Source organism: Narcine bancroftii, chromosome 2, assembly GCF_036971445.1.
Source record: "Narcine bancroftii isolate sNarBan1 chromosome 2, sNarBan1.hap1, whole genome shotgun sequence".
NCBI lineage: Eukaryota > Metazoa > Chordata > Chondrichthyes > Torpediniformes > Narcinidae > Narcine > Narcine bancroftii.
Window position 1 is genome coordinate 141643577 of NC_091470.1, and position 19081 is coordinate 141662657.

Sequence of the window (19081 nt, forward strand, 5' to 3'; positions counted from 1 at the left end):
TGACTGTGCAGCTAAACACAACTCGAACCACATCATCAAGTTTGCTGATGACATGACCATGGTGGGGGCCTAATTAGTAAGAATGATGAGTCAGTGAACAGACATGAGGTGCCATCACTAACTGACTGGTGCAGAATCAACAACCTGTATTTGAACTAAAAAAACAAGAGATGGTTGTCAACTTCAGGAGGGCCCAGGGGACCATGGTCCACTGTCCATTGACAGCTCAACCATTGAGGTCGAAGATTGTCAACTTCAAGAAGGTCTGGGAGACCACTCTCTGCTGACCATTGATGGCTCCTCTGTTGAGGTTGTCAAGAGTATCGTTCCTTGGAGAGCACTTGGCAGAGAACCTCACATGGTTCCTTAACATTAGCTCCATAGCCAAGAAAGCCCAGTAGCACCTCTACTTCCTACAAAGGCTGAGGAAAGTTCATCTCCCACCCTCCATCCTCACTACATTCTACAGAGAACATATTGAGAGCATCCTGTGGAATTGCTTCACTGCCTGGTTTTGAAGCTGTACCACTTTGGACCACAAGACCCTGCAGAGGATAGTGGGACAGATCACAAGGGGCTCTCTTCCTACCATGGACATCTCCAACACTTGATGCAGGTGAAAGGCAATAAACATTGTGAAGGACTCCACACACCCCTCACATAAACTGTTCTCCTTCTGCATCAGGTAGGAGGTACCATAGCAATCAAGCCCTTAAGTCCAGATTGGGCAAAAGTTTTTCCCCCAAGCTATCAGTCTCCTGAATTCCAAGAACATATGTGGATAGTGCATTGGGGACTTTTATTGCACACAACTTAATATTTTAACATTTTAATGTGTTTAACTTCTATTCTAACTTACATTTATGTAAATATGCTCTGTGGCCGTGGAGAAACCCTATCTCATCTTTACCGTGTGAGCACGGTATGAACGATAAATAAAGGTGACAACTTGACTTCCACATAGACATGTTTGTCTTCCACTGCATCAGGTGAAGCCAAATGTAAACTTGAAGAACAACACCATGTGTTCATCTTGGTCTGTTTTTTGCCATTTTAGGCAATCCCCACCTGATTTTCTATCTGGGCACTCTCCAGCCAGATGGCATTAACATTGACTTTTCCAGTTTCTTCTAACCTGCCCTCTGCCCTTCTCTTCACCTTTCCAGTTCTCCTCCTTTCCTTCCCCCAGCTATCCCTCCTCCCCTTGATCAGTGCTGTTTTCTCCACCTATCACCTCCTGCCTTTGCAAACACCTTTCCCCACTATTCTTTTGTTCAGATGCCTGCCAACATTTTTCCATACCTTGATGAAAGGCTCAAGCCTGAAACATTGGTTATGTATTTTTACCTTTGCTATATAAAGGACAATTTGACCTGCATTTTTTTTAAAATCCCCACCTCTTTCTCATCTCACTCTTTCCATTTCTCCTTCATTTGCTCACACACTCACTTTTCTTTCCAACCTGCCCCCCCACCCCTACCCAGTCTATGCTGCATAAATGAATGCACCATAAACCGTCCAAATTTCCAATATCCTTTGTGGAGAATACCTGGCTTTCGCTCTGATCACTCAGGTGAGATCGGAACCCACTGCTTAGGGAAACATGCATGAAAAAAATACACTTAATATTTTAATTGTCAATAATATTATTCTGAAATAATAATTAAAAAGGTAATATGATCTATGATTTGCAAAGTAATAAAATGCTGTAGGTTAGATTTCTTTATAAAGTTAACTTTCAAAACACAATTTACTTGATTTAATTCAATGTTCTTCTTCAGTGACAATATACTTTGCATCCTTTTCTCCAAGTCTTCCCTTATCTGTAGTTCTTTTTTAGCTTGTTCTTGACGAACTCTATATTAAGAAAGGCCACAATTTTAATTGTGTTATATTTATAACAATTTCTATAGCATTCATTATTTTTGGTTTTTAATTTCTTCTTTTCCCTAATTCCTGGCGGAGTAACAATTACTAAAATACACAATATTAAATCAACTGTTCCACAATTACCCAATCCCAGAAGCCTGCTAGGTTTCTGGGTTCCAAGCAGTTTTGATGGATTCAAGAGAGATATTGTTCTAGTAACCCAGTCACAGTCGTGTTGTAAATTATATCACATCAGCTAAGTGCACATATGTATATTTTATTTCCACTGAGATAATATTATCGCTCAGTGCAGAATTCTGTAGGACATCTGTAAATGACAGTTCAAAAGCAAGATTCAGGGCATTAGGACCTGATCATGATGAGCTTGAATTAAATAACAATAAACTGGTGAGACCAATGTTAGATATGAAAGGAAATAGTAAGGAATAACTGGGATAATTTCATTCTTAAGATCTCCAAAGCTTACTAGTTTCCATTCTTGAGTAAATAGAAAGATAATCTCAAATAGAATTCATATTAATACAATTCTCCCCCCCACCACCCACCCCGCCTTGCAGTTTTACCTCGCCATCGATTCCTTGAGAAATTGTACTGCCTTCTGATTGTGTAGTCTTGCATTTTCCACTGGTTTTCTATGTTCCATTTTTTGAACTTTAATATCTTGCATGGGTTGCCTGTGCATGAAGAGATTAAGTGTCAGCATTATAATTTCAGTCACCTATCCTTTCTGTGAAAATTATTTAGTCCTGAGAATCACTGGAGGACAATGACTATTCAAAACCTGGAAACCAACATCTTATTAAGAAGCATACTGTATGCTAATGTTGTGATCAATGGACAAATTTTACCAGCTTTCCCACTGACAAGATCAAGTAGACAAGGGTACCCGCTATCTCCAGCTCTGTTCATACTAGCCATGGAGGCACGAGCCGAAGCCATTCGCCAGGATCCAGACATCAAGGATTTTAGAGTAGGCCAGGTAGAAGATAAAATCAATTTATTTACCAATGACATACTGATATAACTGACAGACGCAGCAAACTCGTTGTCCAAGCTGCGCTTTACTCTGGAGGACCACGGGGAGATCTCTGGCTGCAAGGTCAATTGGGATAAGAGTAAAATTATCCCACTTATAAGGGGGAATTACAGTCAATACCAAGAAAACAATCATTTAAAGTGGCCACAAAACAGGATTAAATATCTAGGAGTCAGAACAGACAATAACTTGAATAATTTATATAAACTAAATTATACCCCCTTGCTTGGGAGAATTGAGGAGGACTTAAATAGATAGATGGGATTCTTTCAAAATTTGCAATCATGAATAAGAACATTTTTATGGAATGGAAAGGTAGCCAGGGTCTTAGGGAAAAATTGACCTGGGATTACTGTCTGGATGGATTATGAATGCCAGACTTCAAGAAATATTATTGGACAGCCCAGTCGAGATACATTGCCTCACTCTTTGAAGGGGGGGTGTGCCATCCTGGGCACAAATTGATCTGCACGGGGTAGGTAAGAAGGTAACAGAGGACTTTATTTATAAATGGAATTCTAAACTGTTATCTGGGAAAAGGCAGCCCCATACTAAAACAAATCATCTTCATTTGGAATCAAATTAACCAATTTCTAGGAATCAAAGGGTGGCTGTCCCCAAAAACACCCCGGCTCCAAATAGATTTATACCATTGACAGTAGGTAACAAGCTTCTGGACACAGGGCGTTGTAATGGTGTCAGGTGCATAGAGGATTGTTACAAGCGGGGGCAGCTAATGTTGTTTGAACAACTCAAAAGTATGATTTGTCAAATAAGACCTTCACTGCTACCTTCAGATAAGATCTTTTCTGCAGGACAAATTAGATCCAACTATGGCCCTACCAATGTGCAGTGACATAGAGACCATGATTTGAAGAGGGAACACATGGAAGTTCATCTCAGCAATGTATTTCTTGCTCCAAATGGAAGGACCAAAATCAGGCCTTCATGAATCAAGGCAGAGATGGGAGTCAGACCTAGGAATAACAATTGATGAATGGTGCTGGTCTGACCTGTGTCAGACCAGCATACCTGCAATCATTAATGCACGGTATAGGTGGTACAATACAACTTTATACACCAGCTGTACCTGACGCAGCAAAAAAATGAACAAATCTAAACCAGAATTGTCAGACCAATGCTTTATTATGTGGTTTTGAGACAGTAACTTTTGTGCACGCAACCTGGACACGTACCAAGGTGAGACCCTTCTGAGTGGAACTAGGCCTAGTCCTAAAATAAAATCATAGGTAAAGAATTCCCACAGAACACAGAGCTGCATTATGCTGGGAAACATAATGAACATAAGACTTACAAAGAACTTGTCCAAATTTCAAATCCAATTTGTAATTATTGCATTGGCAGTGGCCAGGAAGTGCATAGCGATTTACCTAGAAATCCGACTCCTACCTGAGCATTACTCACTAGAATACGAAAATGCAAAGCTGTGTTCCCCTGGAGAAAATTACTTGCAACTAAAGAAAAAAGTATAACACTTTTTTGAAAATTTGGCAACCATACTTAAGTTCCATAGCACAATTATAGTGTGGACAATCGCACCTCACCACCCTACCTTCCCCATCTCTCTCTCAACTGGTGGGAGGAGGGTGTGCCTGCAGGTCCATCCCATCCCATCCAGGATAAACCAAGTGAAGAAAACAGCCTGAGCACTAGCCGCCGTATTGTGACAAATCCATAAAACCCTGATACCTTATACCCTTATACCTTTGTTGTATCTTGAATGTTGTGGTTAGTTAAGTATTAAATGTTGGGGGGGGGGGGGGGGGGAGGGGGTGAAAAGAGCTTGAATTCTGCATTAAACTGTATAAAATGGATAATTGTAGTCAATGCTGATACTGTTAACATTGACACTGAAAATGTTGATAATTGTTTAAGTTTGGAAAATGATAAATAAAATAATTAAAAGAAAACAGTTACTGTTTTGCATTACAGCTATGCGTTACTTAGGTATGTTTTTTTTAAACCTTTCTTTAGAACTAGTGCAAGTCTTGCTTAGTGCATGACAAATTAACTGAGAAACAATTAATTGGATTTCTGGTTGTGGTTGAACAGTATGTATTACAATTATTTGTGAAGAAATTATATTTTTTACTTTAAATAAGTTGCAAATTCTGGGATCAATAATGTTAATGACAAAAACACAAACTGATTTTCTGAAGGAGACAGAAATTAAGCATTTCCCACCCTATAGTGACAATCCATTTTGTCCTAGTTACAAATATTTTCTCCATTTTTTTTTACAAGATGCGTTAAGATCAAGGAACTGTTAAGGTAATAATATATAACTTGGGTTTGAATGATACACTGCTTCATTTTAAACACTCTACTTTTATGGGATGGTTTTTAGGTTGCTTATTCCTAAATCCCAGCGGCTGACACTTTGTGTAAGCAGATGGACTCTTCTGACGTTTGGTGGAGGATCCTCCTTGGGTGCTACATGATTCATCTGCTAATAGACAGGAAGAATTTTTATTTATAACATTTCTTGCTGAGTTTGGCTGGAAGGCCAGTTGAAAAGTCAAAAAATTGCTTTGAAAATACAAGCATTTCCTGATTTAGCACATAAACAGAAAATTGTGCCAAGAACCACACTGATAACAAAAAAAAACACACAGTAAATGCTTGAGGAACTCAGTCGGTCTTGCAGCGACTATAGGAGATCAGGATATATTACCAACATTTGGGCCTGAGCCCTTCTTCAAGGTATAAGCAAAAAGTAGGCAAGCACTGAATTAAAATACCTTGAAGAAGGGCTCACAAGGGGAGTCACGTGATGGAGTAGTGGCCGGACGGTGAACTCCAGCCCTCTCCAGAAAAGTCGGGAAAAACAAAGGAAAATACAAAGGCACAAAAATAAAAATTAAATAAAAGTGAGTATAAAGGTGGAAAGAAGATGGCGACAAAAAAAGAAAAATCGAAATCAACGGTAAGAAGAGAGGAAGAGAAGACAACGGAAGAAGAAGGAGAAGGCCTTACCTGCTCGAAGAGGCCCGCGGTGGAGAGAGAAACCCGCTCCCTCAGGTCGGTAAAAAGTGGACTACAAAAATGACTCGCTGAGCCGAGTAAAAGTGCGCAACCGCGCATGCAAAAAAACACACCGACGGGAGGGGTGACCAGCTGGGGAGTCGATCTCCACAGCCAGCAATGACACCTGCAGAACACCTGCAGCAAGAGGAGAACATAGAAGACAACGAAAACAAGAAAGAAGAGAAGAAAAGGGCAACAAAGAAACAACAGATGGCCAACCCAGAGGAAGAAGAAGAGGAAGAGGAAGAGTACAGTGAAATAGAAGAAGGGAAAGGCAAGATAAAGGATATACTTTCTCTTATTAAAGAATACATGGAGTCATTTAAAGAATGGCAAGCGCAAGAATTTAATGATTTAAGAAGAAGAATAAACAATACAGAAGAGAAAATGAATAAAATAGATATGACCTTAACAGAAATGGGAAAGAAAATGGACAAGATGGAAGAGCGGGAAGCAGCAGTAGAAATGGAGGTAGAGGACTTAAAAAAGAAATTAAAGGAATCTAATAAAAAAGTTATAGAGACACAAGAACTGTTAGCTCAGAAAATAGATATAATGGAAAATTATAACAGAAGAAATAACATAAAGATAGTGGGCCTTAAGGAAGATGAAGAAGGCAAGAATATGAGAGAGTTTATAAAAGATTGGATCCCCAGGATCCTACGATGTCCAGAACTACAGCAAGATATGGAAATAGAAAGGGCACATAGAGCATTGGCCTTTAAACCACAACCACAACAAAGGCCAAGATCTATTTTAGTAAAATTCCTAAGATATACTACAAGAGAAAAGGTACTGGAGAAGACAATGGAAAAAGTAAGAGAGGGCAACAAGCCACTGGAGTACAAAGGGCAAAAAATCTTCATTTATCCAGATATAAGTTTTGAACTCCTGAAGAAGAGAAAGGAGTTCAATACAGCAAAGGCGATTTTCTGGAAGAAAGGGTATAAATTTATACTAAAGCATCCAGCGGTATTGAAAATATTTATTCCAGGACAACAAAACAGACTATTCTCGGATCCAGAGGAAGCACGAAAATTTGCAGAACAATTACAAAATAGACTGAGGGATGAAGACGTGTAACGAGAGTACAAAAGACTGAGAACTAAAAAGACACATAAGTTTTGAACTCCTGAAGAAGAGAAAGGAGTTCAATACATCGAAAACGACCTTATGGGAAGAAAAAAAACTATTCTCGGATCCAGAGGAAGCAAGGAAATTTGCAGAACAACTACAAAACAACCAGAGAGATGAAGATATGTAATAAGAGTAAAAATGACCACGATTTATATGTATGTGGGTAAAGAGGTATATGTGTGTATATGTATAATGTGCATACATGAATGTATCCGTATTTAGAGGAAAATATAGATAGTATAGACAAGAATTAATAAGGGAAGGAAATGGAATAGAGGGAATAAGGAGGGAACTAAAAGAGTGACCTTTGTTACATATGAAAAGTGAAATCTTTTCTGGGGGGGGCTGGGTGGGGAGGAGTTGCGGTCACTGCAAAATCAGCTGACGCTTGCGAGTGAATTCGCAAATCCAAATGGAGAGGGGAGATGTGGTTGTCCGACAAGGGATAAAGGACTACTCAAGAGGGGAAGGGGAGATTGGGGCTAAAGAAGTTTTAAATAGGAGAATAAGGAAAATGTTTGATGTTTTAGGAATGTTGTCTTATAAAGGGTTCAAAACAAGAAAACAGAAATGGATAAGAAGGAAAGGTAATGATGGAGAAACGGAAAGGGAAGATAAACAAAGTATAAAATGGCTACGTTGAACTATATGACTTTAAATATTTAATGGAATACATAACCAAATTAAAAGGAAGAAACTGCTAAATTTACTGAAAAAAGAAAAAATTGATATAGCATTTGTGCAAGAAACACACTTAACTGAATTGGAGCACAAGAAATTAAAGAGAGATTGGGTAGGACACGAAACAGCAGCATCGTATAATTCAAAAGCAAGAGGAGTAGCTATATTAATTAGTAAAAATGTGCCAATTAAAATAGAAGAGGAAATAATAGATCCAGCAGGGAGATATGTAATGATAAAATGTCAGATATATTCGGAGTTTTGGAATCTACTCAATGTATATTCACCTAACGAAGAAGATCAAAAGTTTATGCAAGATATCTTTTTGAAGGTAGCAGATACGCAAGGGAACATATTAATAGGAGGGGATTTCAACCTGAATTTGGATTCAAATATGGACAAAACTGGGAAAAAAAATTAACAGAAAGAAAAAAGTAACCAAATTTATAATTAAATCGATGGAAGAAATGCAACTTTTGGATATATGGAGGAAACAACACCCAAAGGAAAAGGAATATTCATATTACTCGGCTAGACATAAAACATACTCAAGAATAAACCTATTTTTGTTATCAGCTCGTATGCAAGATAGAGTAAGAAAAACAGAATATAAAGCTAGAATACTATCGGACCATTCACCCTTAATATTGACAGTAAAGTTAGAAGACATCCTCCAAGAATGTATAGATGGAGATTAAACCCCATGTTACTTAAAAGGCAGGATTTTAGAGAATTTATTGAAAAACAAATAAAAATGTATTTTGAAATAAATACGGAATCAGTGGAAGATAAGTTTATACTATGGGATGAAATGAAAGCATTCATTAGAGGGCAAATAATAAGTTATGTAACCAAGATGAAGAAGGACTATAACCAGGAAACAGAGCAGTTGGAAAGGGAAATAGTAAATATAGAAAAAGAATTAGCAATGAAGGAAGATACAACTAAAAGAAGAGAATTGGCGGATAAAAAAATAAAATATGAAACACTACAAACATATAAGGTGGAGAAGAATATAATGAAGACAAAACAGAAATATTATGAACTAGGTGAAAAAACGCACAAAATCCTAGCATGGCAGCTTAAGACAGAACAAGCTAAGAAAATGGTATTGGCATCAAGGAAAAAAGACAAACAAATTACATATAATCCAAAAGAAATTAAGGAAAACTTTAGAGAATTCTATGAACAATTATACCGAACTGAAAACGAAGGGAAAGAAGGGAAAATAGATGAATTTCTGACTAAAATTGAACTACCAAAACTACAAATAGAGGAACAAAATAAATTAACAGAGCCATTTGGAATAGTAGAAATACAAGAGATAATAAAAAAATTACCAAATAATAAGACACCAGGAGAGGATGGATTCCCAATAGAATTCTATTAAACATTTAAAGACTTATTAATTCCGCCCCTCCTGGAAGTAATCAACCAGACTGATAAAACACAAAGCTTACCAGATTCATGTAAAACAGCAATAATTACAGTAATACTAAAGCAAGGGAAAGATCCACTCTCACCAGCGTCATATAGACCAATATCTTTACTTAACACAGATTATAAGATAATAGCTAAACTATTAGCAAACAGATTAGCAGAGTATGTACCGAAAATGGTAAATTTAGACCAAACTGGATTTATCAAAAAAAGACGCACAACAGACAATATTTGTAAATTTATTAACTTAATTCATGCAGTAGAAGGGAATAAAGCACCTACAGTAGCAGTTGCTTTAGACGCAGAGAAGGCCTTTGACAGAGTAGAATGGAATTATTTGTTCAAAGTATTGCAAAAATTCAGTTTACCAGAGAAGTATATTAATTGGATTAAAGCATTATATAAGGGACCGTTAGCGAAAGTGACAGTAAATGGACATGTATCAAAGCAATTTAACTTAAGCAGGTCAACGCGGCAGGGATGCCCACTATCACCTTTATTGTTTGCGTTAGCTATAGAACCACTAGCAGAATTGATAAGAACAGATAATAATATAAAAGGAATAAAAATAAAAGACAAGGAATATAAAATCAGTCTATTTGCGGATGATGTTATAGTGTACTTAACAGAACCAGAACTATCAATAAAAGAATTATATAAGAAATTGAAGGAATATGGAGAAGTGTCGGGTTACAAGATAAACGTAAATAAAAGTGAAGCAATGCCTATGAATAATGCGGATTTCTCAAAATTTAAGAAGGAATCACCATTTAGATGGCAAATGCAAGCAATAAGATACCTAGGTGTACAAATAAACAAAAATCTCGGCCAACTATATAAACTCAATTATTATCCATTAATGAAAAAATTACAGGACGATTTAGAGCATTGGAAAGATTTACCACTAACACTAATAGGAAGGATAAACTGTATTAAAATGAACATTTTCCCAAGGATACAAAACCTATTTCAGGCATTGCCAATACAACTGACAGAGAAATTCTTCAAGGAGTTAAAGAAAATAATAAGGAAATTTTTATGGAGAGGGGGGAAACTGAGGATAGCACTAGATAAATTAACAGAACGGTATAAACAAGGAGGCTTACAACTGCCAAATTTTAAAAATTATTATAGAGCCGCACAATTAAGATACCTATCAGATTTTTATCAAACAAGGGAAAAGCCAGATTGGACGAGATTAGAATTAGATAAAATAGGGGAAAAGATACCTGAACACATATTATATAAATGGGATGAAAAATTGGTACAACATAGAAGTTCTCCAGTATTACATCATCTCCTCAATATTTGGAAGAAGATTCATGTAGAAAGAAATAAAACAAATTATCAATTACCAAAACTAATATTGACGCAAAACACGTTACTCCCTTTTACAATAGATAACCTTTTCTTTAGAGAATGGGAAAAAAAAGGGATTAAAAGAATAGAAAATTGTTTTTCAGGAAATAGATTCTTATCCTTTGAACAAATGAAAGATAAGTACAATATAACTGGAGATACAGCGCTGGCATATTACCAATTGAGATCCTACTTGAAGGATAAATTAGGAAGCAGCTTGAGTTTGTCAGAGGGAAGTAACCTTGAATATGTGATTACAGATACAATGTTAATCAAAAGATTTATAACAAATATGTATATTAAACTGCAAGAAAAGGAGAATGAGGAAACAAATGGTAAAACTAAACAAAAATGGGAACAAGATTTAAATATAAAGATAAAAAAGGAAACATGGGAGAAGTTATGCTCCAGAACGATGAGAAATACAATAAATACGAGGTTACGTATGATACAATATAACTGGATACACAGGCTATACATTACACCTCAAAAGTTAAATAAATGGGACCCAACAGTATCTGATAGATGTTTTCGATGTAAAAAAGAAATGGGAACAACAATTCATGCAATCTGGACATGTGAGAAAGTAAAAAAATTTTGGGAAGATCTAAATCAGATATTAAATAAAATAACAGAAAACAATATACCAAAGAATCCAGAGATCTTCCTCCTAAGTAACATAAAAAACAAAGAATTTGGAATTGATTTGGAGGATGCACAAAAAAGATTTGTTAAGATAGCTCTATCTAGCCGTAGCAAAAAAATGTATTATGTCAACCTGGAAATTGGAAGATAATTTGAAAATACAACAATGGTATATAGAAATGAATAAATGTATTCCATTGGAAAAAATAACATATAGTTTAAGAAATAATATTGAAATATTCGAACAAATTTGGGAGCCTTATATTAAATACAATAGCGAAAACCTACCGGGGACAGTCATTACCTAAGTTAACAGAAGGAAAAGGAAATGAAAAGAATGGACTCAGTAGAATTTCTGGTGTATTTTTATTGAATGATAACATTGTCTGACTGGTTTAATGTATCCTAGAATGTATACCTTAAATGGACGGGAGGGGGGAGGTAGGGAGGGTGGGATGGGAGGAGGGGGGGGAGAAAATGGCACTGTATATGTGTGAAAAGTAAAAAGTGTGTACCATGGTTAATGTGATTTATGGTGTGAAAAATAAAAAATTTAAAAAAAAAGAAGGGCTCACACCCAAAACATTTGGATGCTGCGAGACTGAGTGAACTCCATCAGCATTTCGATGATTTTACAACAATTACGGCGTCTGCAGACTTTAGTGTTTCACTCACTGAGTAAAAAATAAACTGAGGGGAACTGAAAATTATAATAAAAGAAATAGCACAAATGGAAACAATTAAGTACCAGCGTAAATAGGAATATAGAATAGTTCTACCAGTGAATCGTCAAAGAGTAGTACATGGTGCAGAGAGGCTGATTAAGGTCAATAACTGGAACATGAGTACTTTGTAAATGTCTTCCCCGTAGTTATACTGAAGGAAGAAATACTGTAAACATTGGAGTCGTTAAAATTGATAGCATGGAGGTGGTAGAATGGTTGTCTGAACTCAAATAAAGGATTGGATGCGATGCATCCCAAGATTCTAAGGTAAGTACAGGCAGAGAATATGGGACACTAATCATAGTCTTCCAATGGTCTTTGGATATGGGAGGAAATTGTAGAAAGAAGAGGTGTTGAAATCAAATACAATTACTATGTTTCAGTAGTATTTAGGCAGATAATTAAATAGAAGGCATTGATCCTAATAAAGGCAAATAGGATCAGTGTATCTGGGCAAAAAAGGTTGGCATGGTCACAGTGGGCAAAATGGGGTAACTCTATGCTGTGTGATTCTACGACTCAATAGTGCAAATGGACGGAGAATGGTGAATGTAACCAGTGGGACAGAGGCAGGAAAGCTTTTGGAAATATTGATATCGTGCAGAATTAATAATCACCCAGAGGAAAGTGGTAAACCAGCATGGATTTATGAAGGGTATATTGAGTTTAACCAATTTGTCAGAAATTTTTGATACAGTAGTGGATAGTTAATGAGGGTAATATAACGTTACATTCCACATAACAGGCTGATCAGCCACATTGAACAACGGCATAAAAGAACATTGATTAACTGTACATAAAACTAATAATAGTCACTTTTCAAACTACTGTAGAGGAAGGGGTCCATTTTGTGGGTTTTTTTATTCTACATTAATGAGCCAGACTTGGGTGTTCAAGGCATAATTTGTGACACAAATCATGACAATGCTGTGAACTGTGAAGAAGACAATATTAGATTCTAGCTGACCACAAAAAGATAAGTGGAATAGACAAATATAATGCAGAAAAAGTGTGAGGAGATGCATTTTGGTGGGAAGAATGAGGGGTGGCAATATGCAATAAAGGGTATTTGACTAAAATGGTTGGAGAAAAGGGGGTCCTGGAATGTGGGTACACAAATTGCTGAAAGCCGCAGATCAGGTTAAGAAAATAAATGGGTTTCACAAAATTTGAGGCATTTTCAATTGAGGGATAGTGTATAAAGTGGAGAAATCATGGTGAACCTTTACAAAACAATGGCCTGATGTCAATTGGCCGGCAGCTCAGAAGCCTAGTTAGTGGAGCTGCTGTCTCACCATTCCAGTGGCCTCGAGTCACTCCTGACCTTCTGGAAAATGCATTCTGTTCTGCTCACCTCTTTATAGGAAGGATGTGAAGCTATTGAAAAAGATCCAGAAAAGATTTGAAAGACTAATTCCTGGGCTGAGGGGAATACAGTTATAAGGATAAATTAGATAAGCTAGGATAAGATAGGACTATTTTCTTCAGAAAAGATTGAGAGAAAATTTGATAGTATATAAGAAAATGAAAAGTTTGGACAGGATAGGTTATTCCCAATGGTGGAGGAGTCGAGGACTATAGTGACAGGTATAATGGGGAAGGGAGTTAAAGTTACCACAAGGTTATGCAGTATGTTGTTGGAATCTAACATATACTGCCTGCAAATGTGGTGAAGGTAGGTACCATTGTGCCCTTCAAAAAAAAAATTGGATAAGAAGAGATTTGCAAGACCACAAAGATGGGGAATTGGGGTAGGTGGAACCAAAGGGTTGTGTTGGTAGCGATTCAGCATGACACAGGGTCTCAAAATCCTCCCCTCCTGTGTTATAATGATATGCGAGTTCTGAGTTCTACATCTGCTTTCACTAAACTACAATTTTCTTAGTTTAATGAAACATGATTGATTATTTCTGATTCATAGTTATCTATCAAGAATAAATATTTATAAAGATTCTGCTTTAGAATTATATAATTTAATGCTTAACTGATAAGAATTGGAAACAAGAGTGGACATTAAAACCCTGGCATCCACTCTGCCATTCAATTATCACAGCAGGTATTTATCTCAGTGTCCCTTTCCTTAATTATATCTATAATCATTCCTTTTACATCTAAAAATCAATCAACCCTCCCCTCATGGTTTTACTAATGTCTGGGTGAAAAGTTTTCTACATATTGTGAACTTGAATTTTGAAGCCATGACTCCTTGTCAGGGGAAAATTATTCTTAGTGAAACATGACAGTCTGCAAATTGTAGTAAAAAACATTCTTCCACTCTGCTAGAAAACACAATCACAGAGTATTTTTTTAAATGGTGAGAATTTTAAAGATAGTGATACTCTGATGGGGCTGATTGTTCATGTACATTGAAGAAGGACTCAGCCCCGAAGCATCAGTAATATATCTTTACTTCCTATGGATATTGCGAGACCAGCTGAGTTCCTCCAGCATTTCTCTGAAAATTATTCTTACTTCAACACTGCCAAATCCTGAAGAATTTTGCTTGTTTCATCCTTCTTAACTTTAGGGAGTGTGGGCCCAGTCTGCCTAATGCCTCTGCATAGGACTATCTTGGATATCCTGGGAATCTGATGACCCTTCACCCCACTCCCTTCGTTGCAAGTACAGCCTTTTCTTGGTATATTCCACGTGCAGATTGACCCAGAGCTTCATGTAAATTGAATTATGACATTATTCTAGGAGGATATGAGTACAAAAATAAAGGACAAGATACCATTTGCCTTCCCAATTATTTGTGGTTCCTGCACATTCACCTTCAGTGATCTGTGCACATAAACTACCAGATCCATCTGAATACCAATACTTTAATCCAATATTTCTCAAGACTCTGGCATGTCCAGGACAAATGAATTAATGAAGCAACTCCATTGTTGCATTTATCACAATGAGGAGATACACACACATAAAAACAAAAATAGTTTGACTTTGGATATGTGAGTCCTATGGACTACTTTAAATTGTAGGAGAGAATGGCAGGTACATAAAGAAGATATTAACCAATTTGAAAATTATATTCCAAGTTTCTTCAAGAATTAAAAGCTGTAGGTCCCAGGCTTTTAAATTTTATCTGAGGAAGCCTCACTTATTCCCAACAACATATCATAAATCTCAGATATTGAATGATTGTAGGAAGGTTGTAAATTAAAAATTACATCAATTAAATTCTTATAGTCTTCTTAGGAAATGTATGTAATTGAGATCGTAGAAAATCTCTAATCTGTAGATAATGAAAAAAATGAGTATTTGGTAGACAGTATTTAACTGAAAGTTGTTCAAAGGAAATGAGACTCCCCTCAACAAATAAATTTTTTAAACATTTAATGCCCAATCTATACCATTCTTTAAAAGTTACATCAGTCATGGAAGGCTTAGAAATAATTAGAAAAAAATAGGACTAGAGAAAGAAAATCTCATTAAACCAAAATGTTTTCTAAAAAAAAATGTAAAAAATACTCTGCTTTTCTTCTTTTTCTAGCAAAGTGGAAGATTTTTTTTCTACGTTCGTCAAGTTTATTGTCATCTGATTACACAAGTACAACCTGTTGGAACAGTGTTCTCCAGTCCTCGGTGCAAAACATGTAGACACAACCAGACATTACACATGAACAGACAAATAATATATATGCAGGACAAGTACTGTATTTTTTTTCTATAAAAATAAATAATAAATATTGTTTTGCACAAATGAGTGTCTCAGATGGTTAGTGTGAGCAGTTCCTTTGGTCATTCAACATTCTCACTGCCCATGGGAAGAAGCTGCTCCCCAGATGGCTCTGAACTCCTGTATCCCTTCCCCGACGGGAGCAGCAAAAAGATGCTGTGTGCAGGATGGAAGGGATCCTCAATGATTTTGCGTCCCCTCTTCAGACAACGATCCCGGTAGATCATAATCAGGTGGGGGAGGGGTGAGAAACTCCAGTGATCTTCTTTGCCACTCTTATGGTCCTGTGGATTGATTTCTCTGCATCACACTGTGATGTAGCCGACCAGGATGCTCTTGATAGAACTCCTATAGAAGGTTGCCATTAGCCTTGCCCACTTAAGTCTTCTCAGGAAGGGCAGTTGCTGTTGTGCCTTCCTGACAAATGAGGAGATGTTGAGTGTCCACGATAGGTCACTAGTTAAGTGAACTCCAAGGAACTTGATGCTCTCCACTCTCTACTACAAAGTTGTTAATGTGTGGAGGAGAGTGGTCGTTGCTGGTTCTCCTAAAGTCCATGATCATCTCCTTCATCCTGTTCATGTTGAGACTCGGGTTGTTACTCTCGCACTACTTCATGAGATTTTCCACCTCTTCTTTGTAGTGTGACTCATTGTAGTGTCATCTGCAAAATTGAGGACTCTGTTGGAGCTGGATCTGCCGATGGAGTCATAGATCAGTGGCATGAACAGGAGTGGGCTGAGCACACAGCCTTGAGATGCACCTGTGCTCAGCGTGACAGTGTACATTATCTTGCCTCCTCTATTCACCTCACCTATTGACATCCCTGAGGCCTCTCTGCATCCTCCACAATTGTCATTTGGCAAATGTAAAAACACAATGCTGGAGAAAGTCAGCTGGTCAAACAATGTACTTTATATAGCAAAGATTAAGATACGTAACCTGAGTTTCTCCAGCATTGTGTTTTTACTTCAACCATGGTGTCTGCAGACTTTTGTATTTTAATATTGTCATTTGACATTTTGCTATATCATTACCAACTGTGGGATTGTAATAAAAACTCCAAATGTACGTTAAATTCTTGAGTTTAGTAAAAGGCTTGAACACCTTCAGTTTCTGTGAGAAATATTAAGTTGTTAGCTGAAATTTCTTTCCCATCAGAATATAAATGTAAAATGATAGCAGATGGTTCACACACTCCAGGCACTTTGTCCGCATGGGACACACAAGTCTTGCTTCAGTCCGGCCTTATAGAGCTGGGAGATAATAATTTACTATTAGTTTAAACTGGATTTAAACATGTATCAAATAAATAGGCTATGTGTTAATCTCGTGTGCCATTTAATCTTGTCTCAATCATCCTCAATAGATGAGATCAGGAAGAAAACTGAACTGCCACTGTGCATGATGGTAAAATAAAGAAAAGTCTACTTAATGCAATCCTTTGTTTGTTTGCCTTCAAACTACCTGCTGAAACTAAATCACAACAATTTCCCTTTGAATGCCTCAGCTGACTTGGTGCAGCAGATTTTACAAATGTACATTCTCAGCAAGGAATCTTATTCACCAGACAGGAATGATGAAATGTCATAAACATGATACTAATGAGCCATTAAATGAGCAAAATCATCATCAACTTATCCGGAACATTTCTGGGCTTTTTTTGGCCAATGCTCAGTACTTTCCAGCAACACTGAATAAATTTATTGGTGAGGATAAAAAATGAATGCAACATATTGTACATTATAGAACAAAGATGGATCATTGATGTTCAGCACAGAATCTGATCCCCTCATCCCACCTTGTCTAGACTGACCATGATGCTTATCCACATTAGTCCTATTGACCCACATTAGGCTTGAATCCCTCCCTCTACACCTTTTTGTCCAACTATTTGTCCAAATGCCTTGTAAATGCTGTAATCTGCCTCCACAACCCCCTCATCAGATTGTTCCAGGTAACCATTACCCTCCATGTGAAAAAATTGCCACTCAGATCAGATTTAAATCTCTCTCCTCTCACCATAAATCTGTGCCCTAGTTCGAGGTTCTCATGTTTTGGAAAAAAGACTATCTATCCTACCTATGCTCTACAAAGCTTTATAAATCTCCATATTTCATACATCACTCTCCTACATTCCAGTGAATAAGCCCAGCCTACTGCATCTCTAATTACACTTTTATGCTATATTCCAGGTCACAACCTGGTGAAAATGCACTCCCTCTATTGCTACTACTTCCTTCCTGTAGAGTGTGGACTATAAATGTTCACTTCCACTAGTTGAAAGATTCTGAATGTTCTCTGGCAGTGAAAGGTAGGATGGCAAGAGAGAGTTCATAATCTATTAAGACAAAGACTAAAGCAAATTTCTGGGTTGAAGTTTCACCAACGTTTTGATTGCTTTTATCCTTTTCTCTGCTTGTAAAGAAGCTGCCTCGTGGGCTTCCAGTCTTTGTTTTGCCTCAAGTGAGCGTTGGACCTCGTATTCCTCCTCTTCCTTTTTGTGTTGTTCATGAAGTCGTACTAATTTTGCTTGTTCAAGTTCAACTTTAAAGAGTTCATGTCTGAAATAGGAAAAAAAATTCCAAAAAAAAACAGTTCTGAAGGAAGGTTTACCAACTTTCACCACTAAATAATTTATCCAGTTTTTTGTTGTCAGTAAAATTACTACAAAAGAAAAAGGAAGCTGCAGGTACCAGAAAATATATTGGATCAAAAATTGGATGACATGTAAAATATTATAACAAGTTAAATTAATACACTTAATTTAATCATTAAAAACTTGAACTAGGTTAGCAGAGCAAAAGCCACTTGAATCATAAAGCATATTAAAGTGCTCCACCATATGAGCAGAGGATAAAAGCATTACATTTTATATCTGAAGATTATTTATAGCTTTGGGATTTACATTAATTTGCTTCAGTGTTTTACCAATATTTTGTTGGCACCAGAACAAATATATAGCCATATGGCAGGGATAACCAAACTTGCCTAATAGAAGAGCCAGAAATCATAAATTTCAGATGTTTGAGAGCCACAAGACATGAAAAAATGTTGCACACATTTTTGTACAAACATTTTATATAAATATTAAATATATGTATGTAATAATATTTATTCATATATGTGATTTTAAACTTAATTTTTAATGGTTTCAATAATAAAAATGTACACAACATACAAGTATACTAATGTAATAGTCGAATTTTGTGGACCAATTTTTATGGTAAAATTTAGGGGGTCAACTATTACACACACACACACACAATTTTTGACCTTGGTAAGTATCTGTGTTGTTCGAGGAATCAGGAGCTCGGAGGGGCTACCGGCAGGGTCCACATTCGAGACTTCGGTAGCTCTGATGGGTGGGTGGGCAGCTGGGGCCTAGTTGAGAGTCTGCAGTCAGGTGGCAGGAACTCTGGTGGGGGAGGGGGGTGG

The 19081-nt window shown here is 36.9% G+C and overlaps 1 protein-coding gene across 10 annotated transcripts in view; it reads right to left on the bottom strand.

Annotated features, from left to right (window-relative positions):
- The window catches only part of cfap74 (cilia and flagella associated protein 74), a 157829-nt gene that overhangs the window by 114426 nt on the left and 24322 nt on the right, over positions 1-19081 (bottom strand). For all 10 annotated transcript variants that reach the window (XM_069918261.1, XM_069918259.1, XM_069918263.1 and 7 more), the window contains 3 exons: positions 18034-18207; positions 2454-2564; positions 1755-1857 (listed from right to left, as the gene is read on the bottom strand). In XM_069918261.1, coding sequence (XP_069774362.1) covers positions 1755-1857; positions 2454-2564; positions 18034-18207 — 388 coding nt within the window. The remainder of the gene's footprint in view (positions 1-1754; positions 1858-2453; positions 2565-18033; positions 18208-19081) is intronic.